This window comes from Larimichthys crocea, chromosome XXII (assembly GCF_000972845.2).
Source record: "Larimichthys crocea isolate SSNF chromosome XXII, L_crocea_2.0, whole genome shotgun sequence".
In the NCBI taxonomy this organism is placed as follows: Eukaryota; Metazoa; Chordata; class Actinopteri; family Sciaenidae; genus Larimichthys; species Larimichthys crocea.
The window spans coordinates 13676387-13697118 of NC_040032.1; the positions used below are offsets into that span (position 1 = coordinate 13676387).

The following is a 20732-nucleotide window of genomic DNA, read 5'->3' on the forward strand; positions in this document are numbered from 1 at the left end:
AAAATTCACTCCACAACAAACCACAAATCCCACGTCATGTCTCCTCTCTCTTTGGCAGCTATGATGACATAACTTACACTGGGAAATAGCTCAGAGGGGAGTTGTTATCTCTTTAAACTTAAAATCTAACTGACTAGATTAGACTAATCTTTGTGAGGGGATGCTTTGGGAACTTAACGCATGACATGCAGCTAATAAGTCAGAAAACCAGTTTTAATTGTGTCCTTGAGCAAGGCACTGTGGCCCCTTCAGCTGCAGGGGCGCTGATGTGCAGCTGCTGACTTGTGTTGAAGTCCTCAAGCAAAAAAAAAAAGTGATAATTCCCCTGCAATAAAATGACGTCACCTGACAGCATTAACTATAACCTGACTAAGTTAAAACCAAACACGAGGACTCACAGCTTTGTCTGTATCCTGTTTTGTTTTTTTAAGGAAGGATCTCATGAAGTGGCTGAATGAGACCAGCTGAACCATCCGCTCAGGTACGCGCATCCAATTGGAGCGCAGGAGGGAGTGCTCAACAGCGAGGAGGCGGTCCGCCCCGGCACAGACACAGCACACCTTCAGATGGAGATGAAGTAGCAGCGGCAGTCGATCAGCAGAGCAACCAACAGCGTCTGTAGCGCGGATCCGGTGCTTTTTTTTTTCTTCCTTAAGGGGGGACAGGTGACAGAGCAGACCCGAGCGACACTCAGCCGCCTCCAACGTCCATCGGTGGAAATTACTGCTGTTTCACCCCCCCCTCCTCCTCCTCCTCCCCTCCCCGAGCGCCCTCCCGATTGCCACAATAGATGTTACTAAACTCCATGCATTACGATCTGATCATCTAAAAGCCCAGTCCACCAAGATGGAAAATGCGCACACTAAATCTGCGACTGAAGTTTTGAACAACTTCGGTGTGAACGAGAACACCGGACTGACTCTGGAACAAGTCAAAGTCCATTTAGAGAAATATGGACCGAACGGTGAGTACTTTGATATATTCATATCTATTTTCCATCCTTTATTTACTTATTTTTTCAGCTCATAGCTGGTGCGTATTTACAGCCTTGCCAGGAAATCCAACTACTGCCGTTATATGTTCAGCCTGTTGCAAATCGTGCGCGTAAAAAAGAAAAAAAAAATTCCTAACATCTTCCCTGAGGCGCACAGTCAGTGGAAATGTAAACGGCGCATTCATTGATGCACAAGCCTGTATTTGGATCATTCATTGCATGTCACACTGGTTAAAGTTGACGCACGGGGGACGCATCTGGACAGACAATGCCAATAAGCTCATTTAATTAAACTCTTCAGTTGAATCTGGATTTCATCCCCGCCCCGTGGTCGCCTCATGTTAGGAATCGATTTGAAAGTATGTGAAGTTCTTTTAACAAATCCGTGTTCTGGTTGAAAACGAACCTGCAGCCTTTCCCAGACTTAAGCATTGACACGGTAATGTGTTGCTGCCGTGCGTGTGTGCGTGTGACAGACAGACAGACATCCCTGGCTTACATGAGGGGGGGATCAGGAAGTGCAAGGGGAAGGCAAGCTCAGGCTGCCCGGAGTGGAAGAAGATGAGCCTGTGAAGATAATGAAACAGAAATTCTTGAACAACCTGTTTTCACTTTCAACAGTGTGTCTTCCTACATGGCTTTATACTTTACAGTTCAAGTTACAAGATAACATGGGGAAGTGGATATGTAAAGTCATTTGAAATAAACAGTTTCACACCGATTAGAGACTAAAAGATTAAACTCTGCTGATTAAAATATAGCTTCTCCTGAGCAGTCATGCAGCTGCACTCACACACAGCCCCCCTGCTTCCTCCCTGAAGTCTTCACCATCTTTTACACCCGGCTAGTGTTTTGAGTATTTTAATGTTGAGCTCGGACCTGACATCACCACACCTTTTTCCCTCCCCGGCCTGTCATTTGCATGTGTGGCCAAGCTGTGGAGTAGAGCGGCATATTGTGCCAGTCAAACAGTAGCCCTTTTGTTGCAGCCAGCCACTCTACCCAGGGGCTTGTGATGACTTCATGGAAAAAAAGCAACGTCTTGCCACAGATAACATCTCTTTCGCTTTTAGCTGTGAACTTCCTGCCTTGTGTGAGTGCGCTACAGATAAAACGCTGCAGGGAGGGAATGCCCTTTTTTCCTTTTTTTGTTTTTGAATCTATAGGGATCATCCAATCTAGCTGCTCCTCCACGAAGCCAAAAAAGGGGATAAACTGCATAAGATTGTCTTGTGTTTTTTTTTGACTATTTTAGGACATGTCAGTGCAGAGTGATGTACGGCTGCTTAAACGGCTCCTTCCCCTCTGCACACAAACCGCAGACTCTGTAGTTGACTGCAAGGACTCTCTGTTAGTGTTTTGTTCCAGGGGAGAGTCCATTCAAAGCTCTTTGCGGGTGGTATGCTCGCCCCACTCACTCTGACATGCATGACTCTGAGGCAGGATCTCATTATTAGCAGGATCATTAACCCAAATCAACAACAACAAAAAAAAAACATCCCAACTGTGCGTCTTCGCTCACGCGGTCGGCGTGTGTCTGACTTCGTAGAAGAGAAGGCAAACTGACATGATCTGCTGTCAATCCACCACCAACGCACTGCTCCAAGTGTCCGCTGCTGGAGGAGGCGCTGACATGCTGGGGTGGTGGAGGATGATGTGACATGTTTGACTCAGACATCACACTCCTCCGTGGGACTGGGGAGGGTTTTTTTTTTTTGCTGCACACTTGATCGGCCTCTGGATCTGTGGGATGCATGAGGGAGTTTAATCACCGCTGGTTTCTAGAAACCTCTGAGAAGTGTCTGTTAGCTGTTAGCTGTCCAATCAACCCTACAATTAAAACATGATGAGTGTGTCTTGCCTCATTACTTCTATAGATAACTTGGAGGATGAAAATGTGGTGAAGCCGCTTTGAGGTCGGATGGTTTGGCCTGGTTGTGGGCTTGTGTTCTTCTATGAGCACACATCCATTCAAACTTAAACTTGAGCATTACATAAGTTTTCCTTTTGTCTTAGTAGGAATAAATTCAACTTATTGATCCGACCTTGTTTTTATGGGACAGATTCTTTCTTTTTATGTGCTTATAGCTACAGGAATGTACATAAAATGTTGCCTTTTTAATACCACGGTGTAGTAAGTGAAGGCAGGTGAGCGGTGTCTGTCCTTCCTGGCTTTACGTCCACGCTTTCATGTGCTGTGGTGGTAAAACCCCGCTGAGCAGCGTCAGAGTCTCTGATCGCTTTCTGAGATGTTGGAAAATGAGTTTAGCCGCCACATCTGGACAGTCTTTTTCTACAAAGCAGTCTGTGCTGCAGAACGGAGGCGGCTGACCTTTTATCCACACCTTTCATTTACGGTCCACTAGCAGCTACTTTTATTTGCAATATTCACACACACACACACACACACACACACACACACACACACACTGAAGAACTCCAGCTAATTTACTGTCGAGAATGACAAGCACCTCAATTTACAAGACGGTTTATCACTTTCATTGTGAAATAGTTGGTTCTAATGTAGTAGAGGAAGTCACAGGCCTCTCTCACACTCACACACACACACACACACACACACATGCTCTCAGTGTGTGTGGGTGCACCAAGAATGTTTGCGCTGTTACAGCTTGCAATTCTCGATGATTTTGTCCTGTGCACTCACAACCCCAATTTCAAAGGCACCTTCCGTTCAGTCTTCTAAGGTGTCAGTAAAAGGCCACGTTGTCCTCATGAGCAATCAGTTTTTTATTGTTGCTTGTGGTGGCACTTCGGGGACGGGTGGGTGACCTAGACAATAATTCCTTTTAAAGCAGCTGATGCACAGGTGACAGAGTGACACAGGAGGTGTTAATTTACTGTATCCTTTTCTTTTTAGCGCACATTTAAGTGAGTTTGGTGCTTCGTAATTCCACAAGTTAGACCGTGAAATCTTTCTAAAGTTCTTCAGGCTTTTAAAGTGTCGTGGAATTTAATAACCAAAGCATGTTAAATAAATAACTCATGACTGAGAGCCTTCAAAATTAATCTTGGTTTTGCGTCACTTGACACTCCCTCCAGGTGAGTACACTTGCGTAACACATTCAGGTTAAACAGCCTAGCAGTGCATGTCATTCCACCATTGTGATAGTCTTCAGTTTTAGATACGTGTGTTTACTTTCATTCAGAATATGATACAAAAGCTTTGAGAAACGTCAGAGCCGAACCGGTAACCTAGCAGCTCCACTCAGCTTCTCTTCATTTCATTGACATGAAGTCAGTTTAATTATTTTACAGCTCTGATTATTTTACATATGAGCCTGTTTTCCAAATTTGGAAATACAATAACTCTCTGGCACCTGAAAAGGTGTTTTGTTTTCTGTCACTGATGCAATCCCCCATGAGCATCTGACGTTGCTGCTTAGGTAAATGATGCAGTGTTACCGAACTTTCCTCACTCCATTTTCTGCCACGAATAATGCTTACAACTTCCTCTAGTGGAACCTCACTCAGTGTTGTTTCTCTTCCTGTTCTGCAACTTGACATAAAAGGAGCATGACTTTCTCGCTCTTGCGTTTGAAATATGAGAGACATGGTACAGTTTCCTGCTCCTCCTCCTCCCACTTTACACCAACACACTCAAGATTGCACATTGCACCGTGCACTCCTCCGACAGTGGTCGTCAGCTTCTACTTTACTGTCGCTTGTTCTTAAAATTGTCCAGTTGAGAGTTAAATTGTGCCGTTGGAGTTGAGTGGGCTGAAAGAGGAGAGTTAAGTTGTAGAAAAGTAATTTGACGTCCTTGGGGTGTTGAGTCACTTCCCTCTTCTAGTGGGCTCTGTGTGTGCCTGCCCAGCTGCCTTCAAAGGAACTGTGATCCTGTTCTAGCTTGTCACTTGTCTTGCCTTCTTCCCTCCCACCTCTGCATCTGTCACTCACCATCATGCCCTTATGGTAAAATGCAGTTGAGTCACTCGGTTCTAACGCACTGTCACTGCCGTCTGCGGCCCAGGGGGCCTCTGCTATAGCGCTGTCCGGTTAACTAAGTGTCTAAACTATGTTTGTGTTTCAAGGAGGGGGCTGTGTGTACACAGAGCATATGTTGAACACGAGGTAAAGTAGCTGTGTGCACAGTCTAATAAGCTGCATGGGAAGTAGCTTTTGTTTCTCACTAAATTCTATAAAAGTCATGTGTTTGGTGTTTGATGGATGAACCGGTTCAAAAACATGACATGAAGAGACATGCATTATTTTCCTCTAATTACCTTGTTGTTCAGTTAGTAAAAAGTAAAAGTGTATTCTTTTTCATTATAGTTTCATATTTAAATTTATACTTCTTTCATTTTAATATGTATTTTTCAAACCACATCTCACATTTTTTGAACTGTTTCCACATTTTCAACCCACGATGGAACAAAGACACAACAAAAAAATGTTAAGTGAAATGAAAGGTGTGAAAATGAAGTTGTGACTTTAACTTTAAAATAATGAATGTCTGACATTTATTTAAAAATGACCAAAGTAATTCCACTTTTTTTGCATCAAGATATCAAAACATTTTTGTCATTGTCAATAAATTCCATTTTAAAACAAAATTGCCACGAGGCACGCAGCCTTGAGCCAATTTGTTCCTATTGAGTATGTAGACCTGTAAAAACCAGGAATAAATATCTAATTTAATTTATTTTAAAGGTCATCATTATAACAGATCATGTTATAAAATGGGCACTGTGAATTTTAAAAAATGTTACTCAAATAAAGTAAATATTGAATTTGACTATTTTCAGTTGCAGGACAGCGTATTTGGCATTGACTCGCGCCCAGGCTCGTAATAATGAAATATGTCACCCCAGCTCTTAGCGCAGGTCTCTGATGTATTTTTAATAGTTTTTTTACAACAATGGATCTCTATGACAAAGAGGGACACGAAAGCTCTGGCTGAACAGACAATACTTAGTAGGCTCAGTTTCCTTGTTGGTTTTGGCCTTTTTTTGAGTGTAAACTATTGAATATCACCAGACTCCTTTCAGATCCAGAACCAGATCCTTTAATATCATTTTGGCACATCATAGAGGAATTTAATCACGTACGGGCATGCTAAAAGCGTAGGTTATGAAAGTCGCACCATATTTCATAGTGACGTACACCACAGTGTGTGTGTGTAATTTCTTTGGACCGTCTCAGAAATAATTCCACAGACTGAATTACTGCAGGGCTCAGTAAAGTTGTACAGTACCATGCATTTGATTGGGTAGAAGTGCCGTTCTGGTTTCTAAACCTAGAATAAACCCTATAAATAGCATGGTGGTAACACAGATATTTCAGTCTGCCGTTAGGGGGATTGCTGACTATTTTTCACAGCATTCAGCTTCTCCAATTGGATACTGCGTGGCTGGGTGTCATCCTCCTCGCTACCCTGTTGGGATGTTCAAAAAAATGATTCTTAGCTCAGCTATGACCTTAACGAGGAAGCTTAGATCCCTGACGAGATATCGGCTCTGTGCTAATCACCTCATGCATGTCCTGCTCAGTTAACAGGCCCTTTTTCCTTTTTCCTCTGTAACTTGCCAGTAGAACTCATCACACTGTGAGTGGTAAAATGCATTTAAAAGGCATTTATTTGGTGTGTAAACCTGACTCTAATGTGCAACGAGCAGTGTGTGTGTGCAGTTAAGAGACCAGATGTATGAGGTTGCATGAACACAGATGTCTTTATATTTGTAATTATCAGCAGTTTCACTCTGTCGCTGCCCAAATGATCTACAATCTGCAAATGTTTGTGTTTCATAATCAAGCTGTCCTATAAGTGTCGAATAGGCTGCGCAGTAAGATACGCTTTGGTGCCGTTTTGTAAGATATTTCATGTCTTAGATACTCTTGCAGGATGAATGTGAGAGTGATGCTGCAGTTTAATTTCAGCATGCCCTATCCTGTGCAACATCCTGAGGAAAAATCCAGTCTCTTTTTCCCTGACCACAGCCTGATGACGTCAGAACCAGTCCAGCCAATAGGCAGCCGCAGCAGCCACTGAGCTGGATCTCGTGCCTTTAATTGGCTTGAAAAGATAAAAATCTCCCCTTTGAAACTATTTCTTCCTCCTTCTTTTTTTTCTGACTCGACAGCCTCACAAAAGATGTGTGCAGCTTTGACAGTTGATGGTATTTCCTCTCTGTGTCCCCAGGATGGAGAGAATTCCAGGTTAATCAAACATAGCAGCTTAATATTAAGTGTAATATGCAGGACATATAATTATCATTCCTCTTTTCTGGTCTCGCTGAAATGAAACCATTATTTCCTTCCTTTATACTGAAGTCAAAGTCCTTTCAGCTCGGGAGTCTGGATGGGTCAGCAGGTTTTAAGCATTTGCTGAATGTTTGTTGGGAAAATGTTACCGTCGCTTGAGGCTCATCCTGTTGGAGAGAATTGAAACAATCTACTGTGGTTTAAAACAACCTTTAACCAATGCAATCCTGTTTAACACTTTCTAATGGAATGTTGTAAAACCTTTTGTGACACTGTTGGAGTATTTTTCCAAATAAATCTAATGCCGCTATAATTATTCCTCCTAATAACCAGTAGCGATGAAATATGAGCCTCTTGTAAATATAGAGTTATATTATTGTTATTATGTGACTATTAATACAACCAAAACATTAAAAACAAGCCCTAATAACATGTTTCGGCCATTTTAAAAGCTACCACAGAAGTGCTTTAGAAGTCAAAACCGTTGTGTAGGAGTTTAAAGTAACTCTGGCTCCAGGATTGGCAGTGTTGGTATCCTTTAGGTTTTGCGTGGATACTCATGTATGTATCCTCCTAACTTTGGTGAGCCACCATTAGATTGACATTTCTTTGACATTTGTTTGACATTTGGCTCCCTTCAGGATGAATTATAATAACTTTGGTGATCCATTTTCATCTACCAACATCCAAATATCAGTTTGTTCAATACTCAAGTTTTATGCAGGACGTTCCCATCAGCCTCAGTTATACTCTCTGCCTAGCTGCTTAGTCTTGTTTTGCTCATTTCTTCTGTTATGAGTACAGCTGAGTTGAGTTTTTCGGACTTTAGGTGACTGACTGGAAAGTAGCTGCGTGTCACTTCTTGCCCTTGTTTCATTATGCTGCAGAGAAGTCATTAGTGACTTGGCACCACTTCCTCCTCTGCTCCTGCTCGGATCCTCAGGGTGGCTGTTCAGAGGTCGGCGGGACTCCCAAAGATAGCTTCTGACGCTCACCCAGTTGACATGGTATGCGTATGACTTCCTCCGAGAAGGGAAGCCCTCCGTTGACATTTATGTAAATGAAGGGAAGATTGACTTTGTCAGACTGCAGATGTCTCCTCTGCAGTTACCTGCAATGCCTTCTGTGTAGCAGAGATAACAAGGTTAGGGAGGAGAATGGGGTACATTTATAATTCACATTCGATATGGTTAATGCATTCAGACCTTTTTTCCGGTGGGGGAATGCATTAGGAGAGTGAGTGGATATAAGAAGCTATAGTCGACTATGTCATTAGGGCTTACCTCATCGTGGTATTTATAGGCCTGGTTTTACATTTGCATGGTTAGTGGATATATCTTGATCCTGGAGCTGGAGCCACTCACTGAAGTCTTACTACACTACACTACTGTACCTCTGTGCACTCACTCTACCTCAACTCACACTTAACCAGCTGGCTGCTAGCTGTTTATTTGGAGGTGTGTCTACTTGCCTGTGTACTAACTGTATATCAGCAGCCCGTGGAGTGAAATGAACTTGTTCACATGAGAATGTGTGATTTTTTTATATATATATTTTTTTCTGTTTATTTGTTTTTTTGATAGCTGCATAACTGAGTGTGCAGTTGCATAACACTTATTCTTGGTAGGTTTTGACAGACATTGGCAGATTATCTTGTGAAACGCTTGTTTTTGTTTTGTTTTTTTAAAATAAAGGAGCCTTCTTGAGCCAAGTTGCCATGGTAACTGCGGAAAACTTTCTCATGTTTTGTAATTGTACACATGAGGGCCTGAACTCTAGCTTAATACTGCTTAACTACACTCAGATGTGATGTTTACTGGGGGTCCCGGTAATCTGAGGGTTGTAATTTGTTAATGGATTCAGTCAGACTAGAAAGAGGGAGCCGAGAGAGGAGCTTGCAGTGAAAGCTCCTTTATCAGCAGATGGTTTTGCAGTGCGGATAGATAAATGGCCGGTTTCCTGCTTTTCTTCCTGACTCTTCTGGACACAGAAACCAGCTCCCTGCTGTTGTTGGCAACTGTCTCCAGGAAGTGTCTCCCCTCTGCTCCGCGCTGCTCGCCTTTTCTGCTGCGTGTAAACAAGCTCTTTTATTCATTGTCTGGGCCCGCGAGGGAGGAGGCGGGGGGAGGTACTGTGGGGACACGGGGGGAGAGAGAGAGAGAGAAAGGGAGAGAGAGAAAGAGAGAGAGAGGTGAAGTCAGTATTCAGGAATGTGCCTGGGCAAGCCTCGGGTTGACACAGCCCAGATGACTGTGAGGGAATCCTTGGCAGAGGGAAGCCGGGGAACCCCGTTCAGCACCTCCAGCCCTTTCCCTCCCGCCCTCTCTCTCTCTCTCTCTCTCTCCCACTCTTTCCCAATGTGTGTCTCTCTCTTTCCCCTTTCGCCTGTCTTGTCCTTTCACTCAGTCCATCTTTGTCTCCAGCCCTGGAGTCGCAGCCAGCCTGTCTGCCATAAAAACATTATACAACCAGGGAGGCACAGTAATGGGGAAACAGGCTTATGTCAGACTGGTGGAGCATGGAAAACAGCAGAACCCACTTCTCCACATTTCTCTTGGTGCTTTTGGTGCAGCTGAAAGTCCCCCGTGAGTTCAACCGTGTCCAACCTGAACTGTGAAACCCCCTCCAGACAGCAAAAGCTATTCACAGTGACTCATCAGCTAATATTACACAGGCCGAGGAAGATCATCCGTGCAGCCGAGACAGGACCTCTGCACAGCCTCCACAAGAGGCTTGTTTTCTAATAGATAATGCAAAACTACTAATATTCAGCAGATCATGTGCAGCCTTCTTTAATAGCTTGTTTGCACTGCGACGATCTGTTTCACTTTCCCTGGTTGGATTGCAAACCAAATTTAAAAGTTATTCCACCAGAACACCCAAACCTTTCATCTCCTCATGCAAAATTTGCCGTCTTTTGACCACAGAAAAACACATTTAGAAACCGTGGAACCATTCCAGAAGTTATGATGCGAAATAATTTCTCTTTCCGCTGGTGGCATGTGTAAAGTGAGTGGCTTGTTGAAGGTTTTTGTTTTTGGAAGGAGGCTGCGGGCTCACGTCATGGTCCTCGGTCTTTCCAGCCCCTCTCTCTCTCTCCGCAGGGTCACGATTGATACTCATGTAGCGCAGCCTGGTCAAAACATGCAGAGAAACACCAGGTTTCCACTGCTTGGAGACAAAAAAAGCCATTTTTCCAGGAATAAATCATGACAAAACCGATGTTTGATGGCAGACAAATGCACAAAATCAATCACTGTCCATATGTTATCATTACTCTTCATCAAGTTCTTCAGATGTGATGGATGTGGTTCGTTACATTGGACCTGTTTGACTGCGGCTTTTTCGTTGGATTTGGTCAGGACCTGATGAATGCAGTGACTAAGCATGCCTGTGTCTCATTGTGGTGACACTGATCAACAGTACTTGTCAATTGAAATGTTTTTTAGAATATGACTGATGTGTTTTCTACTCACACCAGTGACTCATGTGTGCAGTGGGTGTTGTGTTCTGGTGAATCAAATCAGAGTGGATGAGATGCTCAGCTTGATTCAGAATGCCAGAAAAATACAGCTTTTTGAAATGACAGATGAAAAAATGACGAAAGATGATGCAGAAGAAAAGAACAACATGTTTTGAGACTCTTTCATTTATCCATTCTGATGCAAAAGAACGGGGGAGGAAGTCATTGTGAAAATTAAGCAACCATCCCAGAGCCTGAGTTTTAAAATGAACTTCAAAATGACTTGTTTTGTCTGACAAACACTGACAAACTGAAAACAGGACAAGTCTAACTAAGTCTGTTCAGTCCACTTGTATCCACCATATAACAAAACCTTTAGCAGCACAGTAGTCAGAAATATAGAAAGATAGTGATTTTAGAGTTTAAGTTGAGATTTACAGCTGCAACAGTTAGTGGATCAGCCTAAAAAAAGCTTACAAGAACAGTGAACATTCATAGTAAGTAGATTTGTATTCTAAAGAAACGAGATATTCTGATCTATGTGACACACTCTGTTCAAGTCATCAAAGAGATATAGATAGATCAATAGATTGATTGATTTGAAACCATTCGTGGGCTGACACACACCGTGATATTCACCTAATCTTTACAGGATCAGTAATCATACTATAAAGGCCTTGGTTAGGTCTTTTTATAAAGGTGTTTTTTTTATTTTTATTTTTTTTATTACAGAATCTGTGCTGACAGTGTTTTTGAAAGAGTGGGTCGGCTTGAAGCAACACAAAAGGTGCCGACGGTGGAATTTCAAACATGAAAGGAGGATGTAGCCTTCGATCGGCCGTTATTCAAGTCATAACGACACGACGGCAGATAAAAATAGTTCCTGCATTTTTATCTTCATATGCAAGCAGCACGAGTTGTACACGTCCGTGCACCTCAAAGCCAGCCTGTGTTAATCAAATGTATTCTTTGTCTTTCTCCTCCACCCTCCACCCTCCCCACCCTCTTCTGCTCCGACCGATTTTGATTCCTTTACAACCGGCGTGGTGTGACATCCACAGAGCTCCCAGCTGAAGAAGGTAAATATTGGTTTTTCCAGTGAGCTGCAATCCTCCTCCCTTTACTACCTGATTAACTGTCTTGAGCCAGGATCTTTTCTTTTCTGTAGAACGAGGGCTAGACTTTGGGAGTGTACACTACTGCAGCTTTCCGTCAGTGGACACACCACCCTACTCCTCTGTAAATACGGGGATTGTGGTTGTTATCAGTACTATAAAGCTAAAGTCAATACATCTTACCGACATTAAGTATAAGAGCACACTTTGAGTCATCAATTTGAGACATAAAATTTAGTATAATGTCTCAGTGTGTGACGTGTATTTGTCTATTTCAGGGAAGTCTCTGTGGGAACTGGTTGTGGAGCAGTTTGAAGACCTCCTGGTCAGGATCCTGCTGCTCGCTGCCTGTGTTTCCTTTGTAAGTATGACCTAGCTAATTAAAATTCCAGTGGCCTTCATCGTATTTGTTTCTTGATCTTGATTCTCAAATATATTCCTATGGGTATGTGAGACCCAAATTGGACATCGGGTTGGAAATTGTCACCTAATAGACTGCTCCATTAGCTTTAGGCGGCTTTATTCCCCTGTTAGAACACTGCACAACCTAGTTAGTGGTCCCTTTTCATGTGGAAACATGTGTATTACTGGCTTTTCCACCCCGTGTTGATATGGTTTCTGTGAGGGGGAACAGGCACAGAGCACTTCTGCCCAACTGGAAACAAAACTATCAATCAAAATTCCCTCTGCTGCGGCGCCTCAAACTGTGACCCTGCTTGCAGTCAACTGGGGTGGCGAAGGTCGGCGAGGGGTGGAGTGGGGGAATCCGGACTGCATAATAACTTTTTTCCGCCTATTACGGCGCGTCCCCAGTGGTGTCTCGGGATGGAATTGCTGTTGCTATTCCTGAAAGTAGGAAAATTGCTCTAAAAATGTATATGACACAATATATCTTCTTTAACTGTTGTCGTGTTAGCGAGAGGCTCTTAGAGCAGGCGTGGGCTGTAAATGCAGGAACTCTGCAGTGTGGGCTCACTTTTCCTCATGTAAATCAGGCTTTCCTTACTTTAAAAAGGTTGTTTATAGTGGAACACGGCCCCTGTTCCACTGCTGCACCGACCCTAATGCTTTACAATGTCATGCTTGCCTGGTGTGGTTTCAGCTAAACTAAAGTGAGGTTCCCTGTGACCTGATCTGACTCCAAATCCCAAATATATTGCACTTCCAGAGCAGCTTGTCTTAATCAGACAAATTTGCAGAGCTTGTCTTATATTCCTTTTAATATCTTTTCAGTGTTTCTTTTGTCACTAGTATAATCAAGGAGCGGCTAAAGTAGAGTGAACCGGGGTGAAAGTTAATCCTTCGGCTGGGGCTCATTTGGCTGTTTTTTGAATATATTCAAACACGCATGATTAGACTCTCCTGCCTCCTTTGCATGACGCATATTATTAGACAAAATAGGGCAGGTTAGTATGTTTCATAATATGCGTGCATACAGTGTGATAATTCATAAACATTTCAGTAAGGCTACAGCCTTAATTTATCAAACCATTTTATTATACTCTCTGGCATGAGTTTAATAGAGCACAGCCGCACTATCCACCTGAAATACTCAGTGCACTTCCTCTTTTTGGTGTCCCCGTCACTGCCTTAAGTTGAAATAATGTCAGGGTGGTCAAGAGAGTACAGGAAGGGACTCGAAAAGTCGAGCCTCCTGTGTTTATGGCACATTTTTAATAGGTGACCTTAAGAGTGTTTTTTTTTTCTGATCTGGATGTGACTTGAATAAAATGTGTTTTTCCATTTTTGCTGAGCACCGGGTGATGTTCCAAAACTCTGGAGACGCTCAGATATAATGGGCCATCTGTCGGCATGTGTCTCAGTGTTCAGTTATGCATGTGGGGTGTGAGGAGTGCAATGTTTAAAAAGCTGTATGGAGAGGTTTATTTTGGTGATGATGCTTTGATTTCAAATGTTGAAGCTAAATGTTAAGCTGAATTATTTTATTTTTTTTACCACAGATTGCCAAAGCCAAGCAGTTAAATTTCCCTCAGATTCTCTCTCCATTTGAGCTTCTATTCAGCATGAATGTAGGAGTTAGGTATTCAAACCCCCTCTCTGAATGTGCGCTGATTGTGTGAAGTGTCTTTTGAATCGTCTTTACTCAGAGCGCTGCCATTGTCGCCCTCCAGCCTCGGCTCAGTCAGAAGAGAGATTTACCGTCCCAAATGATGTGGAATGATGAGCTATCGACCAGGCTCGGGCTGCAGTGACGTACACTCTGCTGCTCAATACTCTGTGGAGAATAGACTCTTTTATCATTTGATAAAGCCCCATAAGATCATGGAGACGTAGTTCCACTTCATCTCTCCGTCTTTCTCTCCGCCGCCTTTTGTTGTGCAGTCATTTTACTTTCTATACCTGTCAATGATAAAATAATGGAAAAATAAATATGAGGTATTTCTGTGCTGCAGTGGGGAGCTTTTTCTGCTACGATCTCCAGACTTATTGCCGCAACTAGCAATGAGTAACTGCCATCTCTGACAGTTTTGCAGAATCCATTAGTATTCAGCTGTCATACTATATCTGGCTATGGAGATGTGGGTATAGTAGCATGAGAGTAGTTGTATAGAATATTTACCGTCTCTGGGGAGATACCATTGGAACCAGTCCTTTTTATTTGTCGGATTATTATGTGTAATATTTCCACCTGTAACTCTGAGGTACACAACTTTTTGACTTTAAAGCAGCCATCATCACTACTTTAATATTAACAATGGATCATGTGACTACTACTACTACTATTAAGGGGTAACTTGAAGCAACAAACTCACAAAGAGTAATCACGTGACTCTGCGGTGTCCCTCATCAGCTCATTGCATTCTCAACTTTTCTGTTTTGATTCGCTCTTATCAGCGCTCTTTTTTTGGACACAGCAATCAGCTGTTTTCATGAAGAAAAAGCACATGCATTACATTCTACACTACATTCCTAGCAGCGAGCGACGGCCATTTAAAGTCAGCTAGTTGAACATAGTGGAGCGTTCAGCCGCTCAAGGGTCAGATAGTTTTCTCAGAAGTTCGTGGAAACAAAAACAGAACTGCATGCAGAGTGATTATTGGACATGATGTGTAAATAGGCGATGTTTTTCTAGAGTTAGCCGTATCATTTAAAAAGGTTATTACGCGTCAATGTTGTTTTAACAGATTGTTTCTGCTTCCACCTAGGGGCCATATAATATGTAAATAAATATTATTGCAGGTTTCTCGTTCATGCATGTGATAATTTGAGTATGACATTAGTGAGTTGTTAACGTCACCACGAGACTGACAGCTCTCCCATGAAATATAAAATTTCTGTGCTCAGAGTTATGAACATGAGAATAAGTTGCACTAAACTTAAATGTGTTGTAGAATAAAAGAGGAATATAACGTGCAACGTAACCAACTTCATGTTCAGGAGGTGAAGATTACTTTAAAGCTATTTTTCGAAGCTATCCTCTTGTCTTTTGGCCTGCAGGTGGATGAGCACATGAGATGATGTTTGTTTTTGTTTTTAAGCCAATTTCAGTCTCACTCTTTTAGTTGTTGACTGTCTTGTCATTTAACCCGCCCTCAAGCCTCGTGTTCTGGTACACAGTCATCCGAAAAGACGCTGCGCCACAGAAAGAAGAAGATCTCACAAAATCCTTATGTAAATGTTCATTTGTGTGTCATTTTCCTACGATCCAAGAGCTTTGGTGTACTGCATGGAAACCGTGCTACAAAATACACCCCTGAAAATCTCGGCTTCAGAAGAATGACAGTGTTTTAAAATTAGTTAGTTCATCCAGTGTAATCCCGGTGACTTTATTTCCCCAATGTTTTAATTTACTGACAGGATTTAATTTATTTTTCTTGTCATTGCCCTTGTTATTTGAGTCATTGTCTTGCTCTAAACTACCCAAAAGAATCTTTTGAATGACACCCGTCATTTGTTTTACTTTAGTTTGCAAGAGAAATGCATATCAGATGAATTAGAACTGCGTCATTAAATTATAAGTTTTGAACTTTCACAGACTGTGAACAAAATAAACAGCGTCTTTCCCACTGGACGTGACACGGTGCTCTGCAGTATCTTGTTCTTGCTTTTTATTTACAGTCTGAAATGTTTGCAAAGTGTATTTACTGCAAAGGGACAGACTGGGGGCCCTCAGGCCATTTCACAGCCAGTGCAAAGGTTTGTGAAAAAGATCAACGGGAGGATCTCTTCTAATTTCAGCCATACTTTATCACCTGCACTTGGCTGCGGGGGTCAGAGGTTTACTGCAGTCTGTAGACCAGTCATTCATTGAGGTAGAAACATTATAGAGAGTCATATATCTACATAAACACCTGAATATTAGGTGTGCATGAAAGAAATAAGAAAAAGGATAAACAGTTAAAATAGGTCAAATATAAGCTAAAAGTAATTTTCTTTCCAAACATGTTTCAGTGGAAGCAAACCTGAAAATGTATATAACTGTTGCCATGGGACTGGGTGTTGCCATCTCAGATGTCTACTAATGTTATGTGTCCTGTATGTTCATGTAGGTGTTGGCTCTGTTTGAGGAAGGAGAGGAGACAACCACCGCCTTTGTGGAGCCCGTTGTCATTCTTCTTATTCTCATCGCCAACGCTGTTATCGGGGTCTGGCAGGTGAGATACACTCTTCTCCCTGTGTTTATGTATAAAGTGTGTATACACACACACACGCACACATGCACGAGTAACATTTCTTTCCACAAGGTGTTCACATGGCTTGCCAACAATGACAGTAAAGTTAAACCCCCCTCCAGCAGCTGTTGCAGGATACATAGATTCACCTTTTATGTGTGTGCTGTGGGCTAACATCTGTACGTCCAAACAGCACATTGCAGCGGGATGGGCCTGTCAACACTGGAGAACCTGAGTCTGTGTGTCAAGTCAAAACATAAACAGACCAGGGAGCTCATGCAAAACGCCCTCTTGGTTCATTTGTGCTGAAGAGGAAGCAGGAATATTTGATGCAAGCGTCAAAAATAGAGACAGGACGACCATCAACGCTTTGGGAATGGGAGCGTGGTGTATTGCTCTGTTAGGACACAGTGGATAACTCAAAGTCTTTCATATTTATTTACCATAAAACAGAGTAAAGCTGTTACATTAAGTCTGTTATTAAATTGCACTTCTCTGCACAGGAGCGAAATGCTGAAAATGCCATTGAGGCTCTGAAAGAGTACGAACCAGAGATGGGGAAGGTGTACCGCATGAACCGCAAGGCTGTCCAAAGGATCAAAGCCAGAGACATTGTCCCGGGAGACATAGTGGAGGTGGCAGGTAAGCTGTGGCAGCACCCGGCGAAACTCTTACTGTCACTCACCGAGACTAATTTATGCTCCTTCTAGCTCCGGAGGACTCTCGCTGCTGTCACCTAGCTGCCTGTATGCCACCGACATGCACAGAAACACACACTCACACACACACACACACACACACACAGCCTTTGCCACCCATTCATGAGTCTGGAAACACTATTGGAATATCTCAAACTAGATTACATAAGAGTCTTTTCTCTGGATGTACAGGTGCCAGGGCTGCAAACCAGTTGTGTCTGTTTGTGTGTGTGTGTGAGGTTCTGTGTAAGTGGCTGTGGTCACCCCTTGTATTTAAGGCCCAGTTTAATTTTCCGCAGCTTTTCCCCCCTTTTCCCTTTGCTTTCCATGCTCTCAGTCTTACCACCTGGACGCTGCTGGATGTTTGTCGGCTCCTCACTCACACTCCCCCCACGTTACATGCACGTACACACAATTCCCCTGCTGTAAACTCGCCCATGTGTGGGTAGCCTCGTCTAAAAATAGTCTTGTTGTCACTCTGGTTCCAGAACATCTGTGTATGCCAGAGTTAATGTGCCAACGCGCGCACACACACACATGCAGCAGCAGCAGCAGCACTTCGCCATCAGCATGACCGATTTTGAGGGTGTAATCCTCGGCTTTGGCTAGTGATTCGTCTCAGACGGCTCGGAGTGATGTGTGGGAAAGGAGGGAGAGCTCAGGACGTGTGTTCATTCATAATCACTCAGCAAGGTTAGATGCATGCCGGGCTGGTTATAGCAAAAAGCCCCGGAGCGGTTCGATTTGAGCAAGTTTTGAAAAATTAAAATGAAATAATCCATCCGAGGTACTATCACGGAGAACCTCTCAATCTGGTCCAATTTTTAAATTTCCTAAATCGTTTCCTATCTGTTTTACAGAAAGTCTTAAATCACTTGTGTGGGGAAAATATGAAATACACTGTGTGTGTGTGTGTTTGTGCATGTGTGTGTGCGCGTTTGTTTTTATGTGACAGGTAGCACTTCCTTGGAATTTGGGCTTGTTGCAGCCGGTGTCCTCCATCACACATGCGTATGCACATAAGCCAGGCGCAGACAAGCCCACACAGGTAGCGAGCGCCAAAATGACTCTTCCCTCCTCCAACTCTCACCCCCACCACCCCCACCTACCGCCACTACCATCACCGTCACTGTCAACACCAACAGTGTCACCATGACAACGCTCCGTGCTCCATTCAGCTCATCCCTGTGACACCAAAGTTCACAAGGGGTTGAGGTTTTAACGACACCTGTGGTGACAGCGCGGAGCACAGACAGATATGACTTGGAATGAACCATCTGCTGTTTGAATAAGGGATTTGATATTATTGCTGGCTGTCAGCAGCTGCTGGTGAGTCCGTGTTGGTCGTCCCGTTGTGGAGGAAAGGGAGGGCGTGCAAGAACACTGACTGCCACCAGCTACTTTTTATGTTTACTGTTGTTTTATTTTATTTAATTAGGGTGCCTTTTAAACAACTGGCTATGGAAAATGGTTAACTATTTTACTGTTTGTACACAGTTTTTACTTTTTATAGTACACATTGTGACATTTATAAGGTTTACGATGATGGAGAAAGCATTTACCAGTTGCATTTGTCTCTTATTGTGCACTCTCTTTTAAACTTTGCATAAAAGGTGAGGATATTTGTTTTTGCAGCCAGAGGACGGGGCTGCATCTAGATGTGAAAGTCGTGGCACCAGTCGAAACTGGAGCTCCAGCTTGTTTTAAGTGCAGAAATGGATTTACTGTCAAAGTTTACTTTAAGAGGAGGTATGAAACTGGTGTTTGTGCGCCCTGCTGCATTTTTGTGAAATATACACAGTCATATCTTCAGCACTTCCTTCAGTCTGACATAATCTTGTTGCTAAGCAGTTTTAAACAGGGGTAAACAGCTGAGTTTAGGTGCTGCCACGCCACACACTCTTCTCACTTGGAAATGTGTGTCAGGGATCTTCAAGCACACCCTTCTGACTAAAACATTTAGGGGTATGGTGACAAAGAAAACAAGTAAATATTTTCCTTTCCTTCATTGATTTCCCAGGCTTTCCTGCACTTCAGATTAGCCCGCGGTTGTTCCATGGGAACTTGATGCTTGGGGGTAAAATAAACTGTATGGAGGTATCGGAAAAGGACACTGTTTGACCACAAGTGCCTTTGAGGAGAGAAAAGAACATAAATATATTTACTCGAGTTTCCACCACTGCTGCCCGCCTGCCTTCTTGTAGGTAAATTGCCGGTGATGCCAGCCACGGTTACGACACAGTTGTGATTTGCGCCTCCACTGGAACTTTCCTGAGTTTTTTTTTTTTTTTTCTAAATGGAGGGACTCCAGCGGTCAGGTTGTCAGGAACTCCGAGAGGGTTTACACAGCAGGACCTGAAGAGATGGAAACCTGCATGCATCAAGCCATTCCCCAATAACGAGTCACGGCTATCCCGGCTGACCAGTTTTAACCAAATGGAAGGAAACCTCCTCATTTATTCTGATCAAATGTGCATGCGTTTGTTCCACATTATTCATGAATTCTGGGGTGGTAATTCTTTTCTTGCTGCTCAAAGAGCTACCAATAATAGTCAGACAAATTTCTGATGTTTAAAAAAATGGCTTATCTGAACTTAAAGTAGCTGTAGGATTTAAATTTCTCTTCCAGCAGATGGAGAGCGTCTGTGGGAAGCCGTGGCAGAAAGTTGAGGTTCGATAGGGGAGCAGGAGTGTGTGGGTAGGCGTTTGAAAAGCCTCTCTTTTCTGCCCTCGGCCAGTCCTGCTACAGTGAACCTGTAGCCCCCAGCCGTCTCCCACACAAACACATCACACACTTCTCTCCCCCTCCGCCTCTCCCACTCTTGTTCTCTCACAACTCATGGGTGTCAGACAGAGAAAAGTGGAGAAATATGGACGTGGAAGTACAGTATTCAGCTACACACAGGTGCAGCCTCTCAACACGTCTGTCCCATCAGGAAAGAGACGGTGAAAAATTCTCCTCGGGGTCTCAGAACATTGAGAAAATGTCAAGAGGAGATGATGGAGCTCTGAGCGAAATAGAGGAAGATCAAGAAATGAACGCTCATCGTGAAAACCACTTTGAAAAGTTTTCACTGTGAAGGGTGCAACAGCAGACACACTGCCTGTTGAGCGTCTTTCAGCACGTCGGCGAGGAAAAGCAGAAATTCGACAGGATGTCTAACCTCATTCACGTTGAAAAGCCACAGTAGATGCTCAGGGAGTTCTTGTTTTTGTTGTGATTAACGCTGAGAAGCACTGATCTCTAATGAGTTGGAATTAATGAAACGCTTATTACGCAGAGTAATGATCAGGTCTTTTTCCTCGTCTGCCATACTGGAAAGAAACAAGTGAAGAATTATGAATATGTGGAGAATATGAAGAATATGTCTGGAGTGTTTTGGAGCAACTTCCCAATCCTCTCCTGTGAGATCATCGTCTTTGACGACATCAAACGATCCATTTTTCAAGGGCTAGCTCTGTCCTGCTATTATGAAAATATTTTCATTAAGCGTTCATTGTCAAGCTCTGACAAAGAGGAAGCAATAACCATTTTGTTTTGGGGCATTAGATACTTATAATGCTCCGGCTGTGAAATACGAGTTTAATATGCAGGTTTAATAAGCA

General features: G+C 43.0%; 1 protein-coding gene across 2 annotated transcripts in view; it reads left to right on the forward strand.

Annotated features, from left to right (window-relative positions):
- The first annotated feature begins 520 nt into the window (after positions 1–520).
- The window catches only part of atp2a3 (ATPase sarcoplasmic/endoplasmic reticulum Ca2+ transporting 3), a 37281-nt gene continuing 17069 nt past the window's right edge, over positions 521–20732 (forward strand). Inside the window, exons 1-5 of one of the 2 annotated variants that reach the window (XM_010746855.3) lie at positions 521–964; positions 11741–11758; positions 12073–12155; positions 16306–16410; positions 16932–17070. In XM_010746855.3, coding sequence (XP_010745157.3) covers positions 847–964; positions 11741–11758; positions 12073–12155; positions 16306–16410; positions 16932–17070 — 463 coding nt within the window. In that variant the 5' untranslated portion in view covers positions 521–846. The remainder of the gene's footprint in view (positions 965–11740; positions 11759–12072; positions 12156–16305; positions 16411–16931; positions 17071–20732) is intronic. The other variant, XM_019255442.2, reaches the window with a different exon arrangement.